This window comes from Lynx canadensis, chromosome X, assembly GCF_007474595.2.
Source record: "Lynx canadensis isolate LIC74 chromosome X, mLynCan4.pri.v2, whole genome shotgun sequence".
Lineage (NCBI taxonomy): Eukaryota > Metazoa > Chordata > Mammalia > Carnivora > Felidae > Lynx > Lynx canadensis.
Genome location: NC_044321.2, coordinates 39,031,298 through 39,046,607, shown reverse-complemented (window position 1 = coordinate 39,046,607; position 15,310 = coordinate 39,031,298). Strand labels below are relative to the sequence as shown.

The 15,310-nt window shown below is 38.5% G+C and overlaps 1 protein-coding gene across 11 annotated transcripts in view; it reads right to left on the bottom strand.

Annotated features, from left to right (window-relative positions):
• KDM6A (lysine demethylase 6A) overlaps positions 1-15,310 on the bottom strand; it is a 210,330-nt gene that overhangs the window by 44,078 nt on the left and 150,942 nt on the right. For 5 of the 11 annotated variants that reach the window (XR_003966785.1, XM_030306234.1, XM_030306230.1 and 2 more), the window contains exons 10-17: positions 14,091-14,217; positions 8,601-8,699; positions 8,252-8,471; positions 7,558-7,692; positions 6,952-7,107; positions 6,295-6,390; positions 5,004-5,105; positions 3,937-4,332 (exon numbers count right to left, since the gene is read on the bottom strand). Coding sequence is in view for 10 of the 11 variants with exons in the window: in XM_030306234.1 (XP_030162094.1) it covers positions 3,937-4,332; positions 5,004-5,105; positions 6,295-6,390; positions 6,952-7,107; positions 7,558-7,692; positions 8,252-8,471; positions 8,601-8,699; positions 14,091-14,217 (1,331 nt within the window). In the remaining variant the exon portion in view is untranslated. The remainder of the gene's footprint in view (positions 1-3,936; positions 4,333-5,003; positions 5,106-6,294; positions 6,391-6,951; positions 7,108-7,557; positions 7,693-8,251; positions 8,472-8,600; positions 8,700-14,090; positions 14,218-15,310) is intronic. The other 6 variants (XM_030306228.1, XM_030306229.1, XM_030306227.1 and 3 more) reach the window with 6 other exon arrangements.

The following is a 15,310-nucleotide window of genomic DNA, read 5'->3' as shown; positions in this document are numbered from 1 at the left end:
TTTTAAATGCTTAAACAGGCAGCTAAAACTTCAAAAATAGTAGTTAAAAGATAAAATCTCTAAGTTATATGAAAACTTTTCACAAAGTAAAAATGCTATAATATTATAAGCATGCCAATACTTAAAATGTTATCCAAGAAACAGTCTGGGTGGCTGAGTCAAAATTCCATCTATCGTCAAATATTTACTCAGAAGATAATCATTTAACAAGTTACACTGATTACAGTATGCAGATAAGTAAAAAAAGAAACTAACCATTTTATTACATCATCTCTATCTACAAATCAAATATGTTAGGTTATAAATTCTTTAGAGTACTTGCTGAACGATCACTATAATTTCACTTTCGTATCTTAAATGGTACCTTTGAATAAACTCTTCATAACTGTAATGTAAATGAATACGGATCTCTATGTCCTCTCGTCATCAAAAGCTGAAAGGCAGACAGACCATACAAGTCTATCAACGGTCTAGGTTTCATTACAACTTGAGTTTATGGAAGACAGTATTGAAAAAGCCTCTTTAATTATATTAATACCAGAGACAGAACTCCCCTACCTACAGTGATCATGCAGCAACCTCATTTGGGAAACCTCTGACCTAGAATCAGTTCCACGACCTTTTTTTAGACAGCTTTCCCAACCGCATTATCTAAATTATAAAGCTTCTACGGACACTGGCCTTGAGGACCTGTGAAACAAAGGCTGGGGCGCTCTACCACTCAGTATTCAGTCATGTACAAAGGCCTCATGGCCTGCAAACCAAAGGCTCTTTCACTGGAATTATGTTTTTAAAAGACAGCAAATTCCCAAACTAGAGTTGAAGAGTATTCACTGAAAGTCTCAAAACTAAGCAAACCAGGAATTGGATGTGCTTAAAGAAGAACAGATTCGTAAGTTACAATCCTAACAGAGGTTCCCATTTATTAACTGCCAATTATACCTCAGCACTACAGGCATCCTAACAAAAATCTCAGGTTCTCCGACCCAGAACCGCCCCCCCGCCCCCCGCCCCCCATCCCACCTTCTCACCTACTTTAACAATTCTCTCCTCTGTCTCAGACCCACGTTAATTTCTCCCTCTCTACTGAACCCTGCTCATGAGCTTCCACCCGCCTTGAGTTTCTTTCTGCTTTCTCCCATCTTAAATTTAAAACAAAAAACAACTCTTCATCGCACTTCCCCTTCTGCTACCACCTGTTTCTCTCCTTCCTTTTCACGTCACAGTCTACGGGGATATGGCCCCTGGCACTGTGCAGTGCACAGCCCCCATGACTTTAAAGTGTCAGTGCTGGGACTGTCTACATCTATTGTTTTCGAGTTCTCTCCTTCCACTTATGTTGAGACCAACCTCAATTAGGCTTCTGATCCCACCAAGTCCACTGAAATGTCAGCAAAATGTTTTCTGTAAATAAAGTGTCACATAGCAAGTATTTTAGGCTTGGTGGGCCGTATAGTCTCTGTCACACATTTTTCTTTTTAAGAACACTTCAAAAATGAAAAAACCCATTCTTCATTCGTGGGATGTAAATACAAAAACAATAACAAAAACCAGGTCATGGTCGTGGGGTGGACTGGCCTGTGCCCCTTAGTTTCCTGGTCCCAACAATGTCACCAAATACCTCAGATTGTCAGTTCCCAGCCCTTACCTTACTAGGCCTATGAAGCACTACTGGATTTACACTTTGATCACGCTTTCCTCCTCGAAAGACTTTCTTCACTTGGCTTCCAGGCAATCACTCACATCCTCCTGGATCTCCTACCACCTCACAGGCCACCTTGAGTTCTTTCCTCCATCTATGCACACCCCATGGGGATCTCACCCAGACGCATCCATCCCTCGAGTTGAGCCAGGCCAGCTTTGATTCCTCCCTCTCACACCCCAACTCTACCAGCTAATCCTACCAGCTCTGCCTTCCAAAGGAACCCAAAAGCTGACCACTTCTAATGCTGCCACTCTGGGTCCTGGCACCACCCTGTCTTAACTTCGATTATAGCAATAATCTCCAAGTCGGTCACACACATCATTTCTGCCTTTGCCACCTTTAGTCTATCCACAGAGTACCTGAGGATCTAGTTAAAAACTAAGTCAGATCATGTCATTCCTCCATTCAAAAACCCCGTTTCCCATTTAACGCACAATAAAATCTAATACCCTTACAACAGCCTACCCGGCTGAACGGGACTTGGCCAGCGTGGCCAGCTGGACCATACGTACCTCCCTTCTTACCCTCTGCCCGCCCTGCTCAGCCATCCTCACCACCTTGACTTACCTCCAAAAATGCAAAACACACTCCTACCCTAGGGCCTATTGCTCCTTCCAGCTCCTGAGACTTGGAACACTCTTATCACAAACACCCTCAAGGCTCACTCCGTAACTCTCAGGTCTTCATTCAAATGTCATCTTCCGTGAAGCCTTCCCTGACCTTCCTATTTACAACTGTGAATCCTCTACCACCGATGTCTAGGACGCCCCAGCTCCCCTTCCTAATACATTTTTCCATAGAACTCACCATATCATTACCTAATATTCTCTATATGATGCTTACTTGTTCACGGTCTTTTTACCTGCATGAATTAAGATATCCTTGTGTCGGCGGATTTATCCCCAGAGCCTCGAACGGGACATGGACATGGGAGGTGCTCAACATTTAAGAATAAATATAACTATTAATCACTCTAGAAGATGGTCCCGCCAAGAAAAGTACTTCAAGAATAAACTTAAAAGTCTTTGAAGAATGAAATTATCTTGGTTTTACCAATAACATAAGGCTAACCAGCAATAAGTCAAATATTTCTTACTAACAAAAGTACAAGTAATTTGGCAATGTGTGTTGGCAACATTTTTTTTGGATGCTTACTCTTTGACCCTTCAGTTCCATTTTGAAACACACGCTCCATGGAAACAACCCAAAACACAGGAAAAATGATGTGCACAAATACTGAGAAGTGAAAATTTAGAAATTGTATGTCTAACAGTGAACGGAGTAAAATATGGCACATCTATCTTTGATAGAAATAATGTTCATGAAATCCATTACTGTTTTGAAAACTGCAGTGGTTCTCCTTTGCCTTCAAGACAAATTAGGCGGGGCACCGGGTGGCTTGGTCTGTTAAGTGTCTGACTTCAGCTCAGGTCATGATCTCACAGCTCATGGGTTCGAGCCCCGCGTCGGGCTCTGCTGACAGCTCAGAGCCTGGAGTCTGCTTCGGATTCTGTGTCTCCCTCTCTTTCTGCCCCTCCCCTGCTCGTGTTCTTGCTCTCTCTCTCTCTCAAAAATAAACTTAGAAAAAAAAAAAAAATGAGGCAACTTTCTCTACCTTCCTCGGCCTCTCATTTCACCATTCCCTCTTCATAATCTATACTCTAGGCACACTTTACCAGCCCTCTCCCCTCCCAAACTCTCCAATTTCTGGAAACTCTAACAACTTGGTTTATGTGCCCTCCTAGGTACAGTGACAGCACTTTTCACCAAAGTCACACTTCAGAGTAATTTACGGTAACTGCTTCTTTAATGGTCTTTTTCTCCCACCACAGTGAATACCTAAAACCTATTAGCATAAGTACCTGATCTTAGGTAGGCAATATGTGTAGAAATGAACTAAGTAAAACAGTAAGTTTTGGGGGGGGGGGGGGGGGGGGGCTGTATGATCTATTTTCTCTATCCTGTGGAAATTTCCAAGACTGTGTGTGTGTACGTGCACGTGTGGGTGTAGAATCTTATAACGGAAAAGAAAATACACTTATGTACGTGTGTATGTATGTTGGCAATCAAAATATAGCTGATAACATCACAGTACTATAAAATGCTTACAAAAACAGTTCCTCAAACTTCTATTTCTTTTTCTCTCAGAATGCATGAAACAAAAAAAAAAAAAAAAAAAAAAAAAGAACTAGTATGTGAGAAGCCAACGAAGCAGCTAGCTCTTCTATTACCTGAGTGGAGTTAGATAGTTGGTTTTTCCACGGCTCCTCTGCGCTGCTGGTCAGGTTTGTGCGGTTATGAGGTAGAGTGAGTGCGTTTCGCTGCAGGTAAGGCACGTTTCCGTTACTTCCACTTCCCGTTATGTGATTATTGCCTATCAAAATAGCGTCTGTACTCCCCAGCGTTCTTGATGTGCTACAGGGAACATGGCCTGTAGAAAAGGGTCCGTTGGCCAAAGGCTGCCCAGGACAGGCAGGGCGGACTCCAGGCTGAGACACGCTAGGCACTCTGGTCAGAGCGAGCTGGGGCTGCTGGCCAGAGATGGAGTTTGCAGGCAGTGATGAGTCAGCTGTTGGCCCGTTAGGAATTCCAGTAGATCGTACCTGTGCAACTCCTGTTTGTCTCATCTGTGAAAAGGCAAATGAAAAATAAACGCTCCTTGTGTGGGCCATAAGGTAGAGGACCAAAAATATGAAGGAGTATATATAACCGGGTAATCTCTGATTTTACCCTAACATTTAATTTCTCTAGGCTGAAAAATACACACTTTTTTAAAAACAAGAAATTGTGTTCAGTCATATTTAGATTAGCTTCCTCAGAAAAGCAGAAATCTGTTTTATTTTTAAGAAACATCCCTTTAGTAACGACAAAAGAAAGCAGCTGAAAATTAAGAAAACTGTGGAATTTACAGGTCTTTTTCCCAATCACAAAATAGAGGATCTCCCATTTACACTCTATTATATTTGTATGTCAGATCCTCCAAATTCAACAAGTCCTGAAGAACCCCATCTCGGTTTAGGGCAGCTCGTTAAGTATTCAATAATAGAAATAAACCCTCAGAACAGCGGTAAAATAGCATGTAAATAAATAATAAAATACCAAGTCTTGTGCTCAAAATTAAATTTATAGCTGTTTTTTCCTAAAACTCTCTGTCCATTATTATTTTAAGAAGCAAGATTACTAAATTCCACCAAATACTGGTAGAAAGAAGCAGGCATGACCATGCTCTAAAATGTTTCAGTCAATAAAAGTACTCAAAACGCTAACAAATTTTAGGGGAAAAAAATGCTATACACACTTGGTGTTGCTGCATTAAGACAAACTGACTTTCCAGCTGTTCCAGCATCAGTTTCTGTGCTGGATTTAAGTTATTTCTATTTGCACGGAGCTGTTCCAAGTGCTAGAAGAAGAAGAAAGGAGAATACGGTCAAAGACATATCTAAGAAACCAGCTCAAGCTCACTATTCTAAGCAACCTCGTCATGAAACGACCGGACCAATGCGGAGCCACTATCTAGTCAAAGATACGGATTCCTGACCAACAGCAACTAACCCTGAGATGAAGTCCTTTAAGAAGTTTGAGAAATTAAGAAATAAACATGCATCAAAAGAAGTTTACTGCAATGTGGTATTTGAGACAAGTGGGCATAAAATTTTACTCATTAATACTCTATTTTTCAGTATTCACACAGAAAGTTCTTTACACTTACAATGCATTAGGACAAGTACACTCAAAGCACCACTGTTTGGAACAGGAAAAGTGTGAAGACAGCCTGACTACCTAAAATCAGTGCTCTGCTGAAGGTGTGCATCTACGGAAGAAATATGCTATGGCGGGGGCGCCTGGGTGGCTCGGTCAGTGAAGCGCCGACTTCGGCTCAGGTCATGATCTCACGGTCCGTGAGTTCCAGCCCCACATCGGGCTCTGCGCTGAGCGCTCAGAGCCTGGAGGCTGCTTCGGATTCTGTGTCTCCCTCTCTCTCTGCCCCTCCCCCGCTCATGCTGTGTCTCTGTCTCTCAAAAATAAATGAACATTAGAAAATTAAAAAAAAAAAAAAAAAAAAAAAGAAATACGCTGTGGCCATAAAACAACAAAGAAGCTCTTTACATCCCGACAAGGAAAGGCCTATAAAATACACTGTTAACAATCAATAGGCGGAGCATTCTACCATTTGTATAAAAAAGGAGAAAATGAGTAACGCGTGAGAGGAGGAGGATGCATGGTTGCTTGTGCAAGCCTGAACATATCTCAGGGAAGACAGGTAAACTGGTAACACTGGCTAGCTGTTAGAGGGAGAACTAAGCGGATACGGGCAGGAGCTAAAAGCTAAGTGGGTAGGAATTTGCCCCGTGGAGCCTATAACCATACAGATGCACTTGGAACTATGTGAACGTTGCCTGTTTAAAAATAAAACCAAAAATAGGTGAAAATCAGGAACTAATTATCCCACTACTCTGACAAACGTGGGTTCATTTTACTTATGTGCATTTGACTGGATTGATTGAATTAATACTTAAAATTGTAACGCTTACTTCTTCTACTCCTTTGCAAGAGGAAAAACAATCTGTCAAAAGCATTCTCTTACATACCTGTAATTTCTGTGGTGTCAAACACCACGAATGAGCTTGTTGCTGTACTGGAGGATGTGACACTGCATGGCCACTACTCCAATTATCAGAAGTATTCTGAGGAAAATCGATAAAAAAAAATTAAAGAATATTTGGTTAAATCCACGGAGTTCACAAGAATGACTCATGAAGGCCAAATGACTATGAATTGGAATATTTACATATAAAAAATGTTATGACATTAAATTCTTTTAAAAATAATTTTACATGCATAATAAATTTGGGAAATCGTAAATTAAAAAAAAATACTGATTCTTTAATCAACCACCCGAAAAAGCCCACCCCTAAACTATGGCCCAAATGGCTAACCTAAACACCACACTGTCCACTAGATCCAATAATAAATTTATCTCAATGTCAGTAGAAAGTGATGATGAAAAGTGTGTTGAGATCTTAACGGCAGGGAGATGAATAAAATGACTTGATGAATGCAAATTTAGCCCTATGTTCTGTATTTAATAGGATGCTAAGAATTTGGGATGGAAAAACTCAAATCTTTCACTCTTTTGATGTCCACAGATTTAAAATAAAGGACAGGAGATATTCAAACTGCACGAGTTCAGGGCAGTTGGGAGATTCCTTTTGGACTGGGATTTTCTATTTCTCTAAAATATATACCTTTGTTGGACTAGATGTTCTTTTCCTCTTGGCAGGACTGGACAGGTCATCTACTTGGCTAGAAGGAATCATGTGTAGTGGCAAGGACTGCTGTGAAATTGGTGTTTGACTGAGGCCTAATACAGGTTCAGTATTTGCATGATGAGGTTTACATGCCTAAGAATCACAGAAGGAAGACAAAAATAGGGTTCTATATATTCTTAGTTCATTCCTTCAAATTATAAAACTTTACAAACTGCATACTTTTCAAAGCTATGTGGACATCGCTGATGGCAATTATTGAAAATCAAAATCAAATGATCATCAATGGAGGAATGTGTACCTTCCTTTGAAAAACTGCTTTAAAAATTAAACAAACCACTGCAGCATCATTTTAAGAAATCTCCTTCAAAATCATGAAAATGCACAAAGGTTCTAAATTGGCACCCCAAAATTTCTTCCCGTATCAGAGGGAGTTTTATTTCGATCTAGATTCCCTTCACAATTAAATCCAAAGGCTTTTCCATTAATAAAAGGCTCCTGTACGTAGTAAAATACGCTTGACCACTACAGATTGAAAAGAACCCTTAAAGCTGGGTACCTGCAGAACATAACCCAACTTCTCACCTGCTGTGCTGTGTTCATGGCACCCTGCCTGGAGGTAAGCTCTGCGGGGATTGGTAGGCTCCACGCCTCCTCAATACTAGGAAGTAATTTAGTTTTATTCTGTAGACTACCTTGTGGAAGGTTACACAACTGAGCCTAGGAAAAATTATGTAAAAAGCAAATTTAACACAAGCCTACTTGAGTAAGAGCAAGTCCACTAAATCTTCCTAAATGCTATAACTAATTGTTTTTAAAAGAAAATAGATTCTTAATTTGGGGTTTCAGAAAGATACTAAGTATAAAGAGGGTAACCAGAATATAGACCTTTGTGAGAATTCAAACAAAGCTGAGCTCTGTTTTCAAAGTTCTCATAGCTGTCTTCTCATGAAACTCCAAGCAAGAGTGAAAGACAGTGTTTGTGTTCTTTTCTCTAAAATGCTATGACAACTTAAAAATGTAGACAGTACGTAGAAAAAAATTATGTAAATTAATATACATCAACAGTAAATGTGCAAAAGAGCATCTTTTAAAATACTGCATCTCTTACTTAAAATGAAAAGTAAAATAATATTACAAGCTATGGTATGTTTACAAAATATGGAAACAAATTATAGACAGCAAAACACAACTAGACAAACTTTCCAGCCACCCGCCTCCTGCCTGAGTGTCATGGGGAAACATGTGTCTTTAAAAAACTGCTATTTAAAAGTTTTACCTGTAAATACTTAATTCGTGCTGCAAGTGCAGAGGTATTACTACAACTTTTGCTTCTGGTTGCATTTAAGTAGCATTTAATGGCATCCTGAGGCTGGTTGCAGGATTCGTAGAGTGTGCCTAGGTCCATCCAGGCTGCAGCATGGCCATGGTCCAATTGTACAGCACAAATATAAGCCTGTAAAGCATCCATAGGCTGATTTTGCTGCTGATATAGCACGCTAGAAAGAAAAATTAAGGACAAACGAGGTCAACCAAGAAGAACTACTCAGCCTCACCAAGTATATTATATGTGATATGTAACTGTCATGTATCGAGTATAACACCATTATTTTTATATAAAGTCTTACCCTATTGAACACCATGTATCTGCACTTGCTTCTGATTTATCAATAGACTGCCTGTAAGATATAAAGGCATCCTGAACTTTCCCAATACTTGAATAGCACCTGAGAGGGGAGGGAAAAAAAATCCAGACAGTTGCATTAATACTGATTAATCTGCTGAAAAATGGACTACATATATCAAAGCAAATTAAAATTCTGAATGAGCTAACATATTTCTGTGAATGTGTGTGTGTGTATAAAATTATAATTATAATGTACATTATAATTAACCATTCAATAAACTATACTATAGTCTATCTGGTAAGTGCTAAAGCATGATACATTAATGAACAATATTAAAGTAATTAAAGGCCGTATTACTTCAGTATTATATTGAGAGTTGAAAGCGCGCATGCGCGCTCACACATGCACTTGCCATGCCGCTTCTATAGCTTGGTATATTTATATAGCTTACATAAAGAATATAGACTTAAAAAAACCAAGAAAACCATTCTATTCTGGTAAGACTGGATGAATCTGATTTTAATTCTACTTTCCTAAGTAATGACTATGAGGTCAACCATTCTGTAATTTGTAAAAAACACAAACATTAAGATGCAGGCAATATCAAGCTAACTATCAAAAACAGTATAATAAGGTGAGTGCGGTATTTCATGACATGTAAGGGTAGCAAGGTCTGATTAAAGTTTCAAGGACCTGTGGTTTTTTTGTAATTTTTTTTAATGTTTATTTATGTTTTTTGAGAGAGAGACAGAGAGACAGAGTGCAAGCAGGGGAGGGACAGAGAGAAAGGGAGACACAGAATCTGAAGCAGGCTGCAGGCTCTGAGCTGTCAGCGCAGAGCCCAACGCAGGGCTCAAACTCATGGACTGCGAGATCATGCCCTGAGCTGAAGTCAAACACTTAACCGACTGAGTCACCCTGGCACCCCCCCCCACTTTGTAATTTTTTTTTAACATTTATTTATTTTTTTTGAGAGAGAGAGAGGAACCTGTTATCTTCTTAATGCAGATACACCTGATGGATACACAGAACAGCAGCTGAAACTATAAATACAGAAATTATCTTCTTAGTGCTTGGCACTAAGGAAAAAAGAAAAGACAAAACCCAGTCCCTGTCTGTCTTCATGGAGCTTACAATTTAGTTGAGGACTGAAGACATATTACAAATGTCATGATGCCATATCGAATGTCTGTCACAGGCAATTCTCTGGTCTGAGAATTTAGGGTAGAAGACACCACAATACACACTACAGGATTTAGGAAAAGCAAAAAAGGAAGGATAACACTAAGGAATTTAAAATAAGTATAGAGGCATGTTGTTTAGATCAGTGATTCCCAATTATCAGCCAGTATAAAGCAATTTATGGCCACGAAAATAAAATAGAAACACAGCAACATATACTTATATATATAAATATTCCATTAAACTAATTAATACTTATACTGTAACTGACTTATTTTGAAATACTACTGGCTGACTAAATGGCAAAAATATCTTAAATGTTTTCACTTGCCCAAATTAAATATTTAGATCCTCATAATTATTCTTGGAAATTTTGCTGATTCCTGCAATCCAGAAGTCTGGGAACGCCTGATTCAGACAGAGAAGATGAAAGAGGGCATTTTAAAATGTTGTTTGGGAGGTGCCTGGGTGGTTCAGTCGGTTAAGCATCCGACTTTGGCTCAGGTCATGATCTCGCAGTTCGTGGGTTTGAGCCCCGCATCGGGCTGTGTGCTGACAGCTCAGAGCCTGGAGCCTGCTTCAGATTTCAGATTCTGTGTCTCCCTCTCTCTGCCCCTCCCTTGCTCATACTCTGTCTCTGTGTCTCAAAAATAAATAAACATTAAAAATATTTTTTTTAAATGTTGTTTAGGCAGTATAACCAAAACTTAATGTACATAAGATAGCACAAATAGTATAGAATTATAAATCCAGCCCGAGGTTACCCTGAAGTTTTTGTTCTTCTAACAAGGGAAATGGCACCATGAAAGCACTTTATAGGAATAGTAATCTGCTAGCAATGTGTAGAGATAAACTGAAAGAAAAATAAATTATGGACAGTAAAAAGGGCAGCTATACTCACTGGTTTGGAACAGGCCAAAATTGGGGTGAAAATAACGAAAATGGAAAGAAAGAAAAAGAAGGGAGAAATATAGTAAACCAAAAGATATAAGGACTTTTGTGACTGACTGATTAGATATTCATAGCAGGGGCTTATAACTTAGTTTTTAAGCCTGATCAAAGAGAGTTAAAAAAGAAATGGTGACATCATTGACAAAAATAAAAGGAGAAGAGCTGGGTTTGGAAAAGAATATGATGAATGAGCTTTGAAATATGCTTACTTTGACGTGAGATGAGAACACTAAAATAGATAATGTTAGGTAAAGAGTAAGAGATGTGGTCCTGAAATTTAATACCTCAAAATGTAGAAATCTAGATTTGGAATTCATCCATATAGAAGAGAGGGTTTAAGAATACAGGACACCTGGGCCACCTGGGCGGCTCAGTCGGTTGGGCGACCGACTTCAGCTCAGGTCATGATCTAGCCGTCCGTGGTTCGAGCCCCATGTCGGGCTCTGTGCTGATAGCTCGGAGCCTGGAGCCTGCTCCGGATTCTGTCTCCCTCCCTCTCCCTCTCCCTCTCCCTCTCCCTCTCCCTCTCTCCCTCTCTCTCTCCCCCTCCCCCACTCACGCTCTGTCTCTCGAAAAATGAATAAATGTTAAAAATATATATATAGGACACCTACAAGGGAGACGTTAAAATAAGCCTAAGGATAACTAATCTTGTGGATTGGGTAATAAGAAATGTCAGTGACTGAGAGAAGGCAATGTCAGAGAGCACCCGCAAACTTCCACAAAGTTTGTTAATAACTTCAGGAGAAGTTATGAACAACGCCATGTAGGGACAGACACCACAAAGAAAGGGAATCCTTAACAGATAGTAGAAAACACGTTCTGTTTGATGTTGTTAAATCAAAGCCAAATCTCAGGATTTATAGATAAATTTACCTAACCACTGGGAGGAATAAGCAGTAATTCCCAAAACTCATGTTTTCACATTCCATTCCTACAAAGTGAAAAGTAGAAAACCAATGTGCCCAACTACAGATGTCCCAGTCCAACCACCAACCACTTTTCCTCTAGCAAAACTTAACTAAGTGCCCCTGAGACAGCCCTGTGTCTTTGAAAAAGCAATACGTGAACCTAGGCTCTAGTTCCTGTTCTGATTTAGTTACCTGTGTGACTGTAACCTTAGATAAACCATTTCACTCCTCTGAACTCTATTTCTACATCTGTAAAATAACAGGGTTTACAGAGTGAAGCAGGTGACCTCCCTGGTCCCTCCTAGCTCTAACATTCTATAGTTCTGTGATAACACTGCCAATGATTAGTACTACTATGAGAGCATTACCACATTACACCTTTATTATGATATACACATGCCAAAGGACATCTTCAACACAGATCTGAATGTGAACATAAGTAATAAAAAGCCGTAGAATATTAGGGTCATCAAATCCCAAAGTTGCTTACTGACACCTGAGGTCTTTATTCAGAGCTTTAAGAACTTAAAAAAAAATTTTTTTAATGTTTATTCATTTTTGAGAGAGAGAGAGAGAGAGAGAGAGAGAGAGAGAGAGAGAGAGAGAGAATCCAAAGCAGGCTCCAGGCTCTGAGCTGTTAGCACAGAGCCCGACAAGGGGCTCAAACTCATGAACCACAAGATCATGACCCGAGCCAAAGTCGGACGCTTAACTGACTGAGCCGCTACTATTCTTCATCTTAGGTCAAAATGAAAATAATTGGTACTACACATGCCTTTTAACCTGTATAAAAAGAAATTTTCGTATGTAAACGTTAACACTAGAGACAAAGTCTAGGCAGTCCCTACTTCCCAGTACTCCATCTCCTTTCCAGTCCCTGTATGAAGCATCCCACTGTGCAACACTAAACAGCAGCGATGGTGTTAGCTCGAAAAGCAAATGGTGTTCAGTTAGTTCATTTACTGCATTCACTCAATAGCCGCTCTGCTAGTCGACAGTATACAAAGATGGTAGGTTCCAGTCTCTGCCCCCAAATATCTTCATTCAGTGAAAGAGAAAAACAAAGTTTGGACTCTCAAGCTTTTTAGTGAGCAACCCAAATTAGATGATTTTCTAGGACTTGGAAGGTATTAGAAAATTTCTGCTAAAAATAGGTACTTTCCCAGCCAACTCTTGTTGTACATTATTAATGACTAATCAAACATCTTTTTTAAAAAATCTTAGTACTACTCCACCTCATACAAACACACTTTGCTAAATTTAAAGGAAAAATGAAACCATACAAAATACTAAAACTTAATGGGATTACATGGCAAATTCACTCAAAGAGCTTAAAATTAAAACAAAATAGGATAATTTCAAAAGAAATCATAAAATCGAAACCTTTAGGGTGAGAAGATACCTAACAGATAATCCATAACCAGAGTTTCTCAACCTCGGCACTACTGACATTTGGGGTCAGGTAATCTTTTGTCGTAGAGGCTATCCCACTAGATGCTTGCAGTGCTCCCCACGGTTGTGATATAACCAAGTATCTCCAGACATTATAAAATGTCCCCTATGGGACAAAATAGGCCCCCAATGAAAACCACTGATCTAATATAATCCTCTTATTTAAAAGGTTAAAAGAAAACTGAAGCATCAAAAAGTTTAACTGTATCACCCATGATCTACAAACAGTAGCCTAGCCAAGACCTAAATCCAAGTCTCCCAGCTGCTAGTACACTGATCTTTCCACCACACCATAAAAGCTAAAACCAGTTAGGAACCAAAAGTCTATCAGATACACATACATAAGGTATATTTTAGATAATCAGTGAGCACAATTTAGGCATTTAAAGTACAGAGAAAAGTTTACAGACTTGCAGAACACTATTTTCATTACATGTTACTTCTCCTTTCCAACAGATCCAATAATAATGTATCCACTTTCTCCCTGTGAGATTTCAAGTAGAACTGATTTGAGACCTACTATTAATCAAATATGCCCATTCTAATGTATATATCATTAATCAAAATTACAAATAGCAAGGTTCCACTGGCTACTGGTGGTCACCAGGCAGAATGAAAAATTAATTCGGTTCTGTTCAACAGACATATAAAAAAAAAATAACAGAAATCAGAAGGACAGGCATTTAAATACTAGGATGAAGAATTACTATCTGATAAGTATTTTTAAAAGCCAGCAATGATTCAAGTCAAATGAAAATCCAGCAAGCAAAATAAATGTCCTGGCTGACCAGATTATGCTGAGAAAAACTATCACATTCAGAAGCTTTAACTTTCCAGAAATCTTTGCGACAATATATTTAAAAAGGAAAAGACACTAATCAAGCTATAAATATAAACAAACAAATATAAATATAAACAAAATTATATAGCTCATAATTCCAATCTCTTAGCTGGAATAAACAAAAGCATAGTGTAAGTGTCTGCTAAGTCTCACCTTCCGAGGAAATACCAGGACTGGCCAGAATTAGGATCTGCTTCCAAGGACTTTTGGAGATACTGAATAGCATAGCTTTCCTTGGTGGCTTTATCTCCCAGAAGATCCACAGTGTGATGCATCCAACCTACAGTAAATGATTAAAAATATTTACATAGATGACTTAATTGTTCTTCAGTTTTTAAGAATACCAAACAGAAAACACATAAGTAAAAATTTTTTTTTTCAATTTATTCATTTACTTCAGCACACACATTCCCAAAATTTAGAACTGCCAATTCTGACCATAAGGAAGTCTGTTTCTCACAGGAAGGTACAGTCAAACCTATAAAGAACTTTATTCCAGAGAAACCAAAACGATTTTAAGTACTGACTTAACACTTAGATTACAAACTACAGTTCTTCTTTTCTAATTTTGGTGTTTGAAAAAATTCCAAGTTATGAAACAAAGAATATAAAAATTCACTGTTCCATGTAAAATTTTATGTGCATTTTAAGACTCTCCAAGACAGTCTATTAACCCATTGTTTATTTCCAAGGAGTACATATAAGATGATTTAATCAATGATAGCTCAGAGTACAACACCCACATACAACCCTATCTCACTGGCAATGGTCACATATATTAATAACTTATCTAAAATAAAAACTGTACAGCATTTGACAATTATTTAAAAATAAAACCCAAGTCTAAGTATATTCAAATGGTGCAAATAAAAATGGTTTAAAATGGGTACCACAAATGTTTAATCAATAAATATAGATTGTGCAGAATCTCAATTATATGTAGAATCTCAAAAAGTTGAATATCTAGAAGCAGACAGTAGACCGATGGTTCAGGAATGGGGAGGTAGGGGAAATGGGGAGAAACTGGTCCAAGGGTACAAGTTACAGTTATGTAGCAGGAGTAAGTCTAGAGAGTAATGCATAGCAGAATGATTATAGTTAATAATACTCTAATATATTAATAGAATTTTGCCAAGAGAGTAGGTTTTAGATGCTCCCACCACACACAAATAGTAACTATGTGCAGAGATGGATATGTTGATTAGCTCGACAATACTAATCATTTCACGATGTACCAAAACATCATGTTGTACACCTTAAATATGCACAATTTTTATTAAATAATAGTTATATAAGCTATCAAAAGATTGGATCATGCAATACTGTATTCTAAAACTTTTAAGACAACACAGGAATAATTTGATTTGATTTGC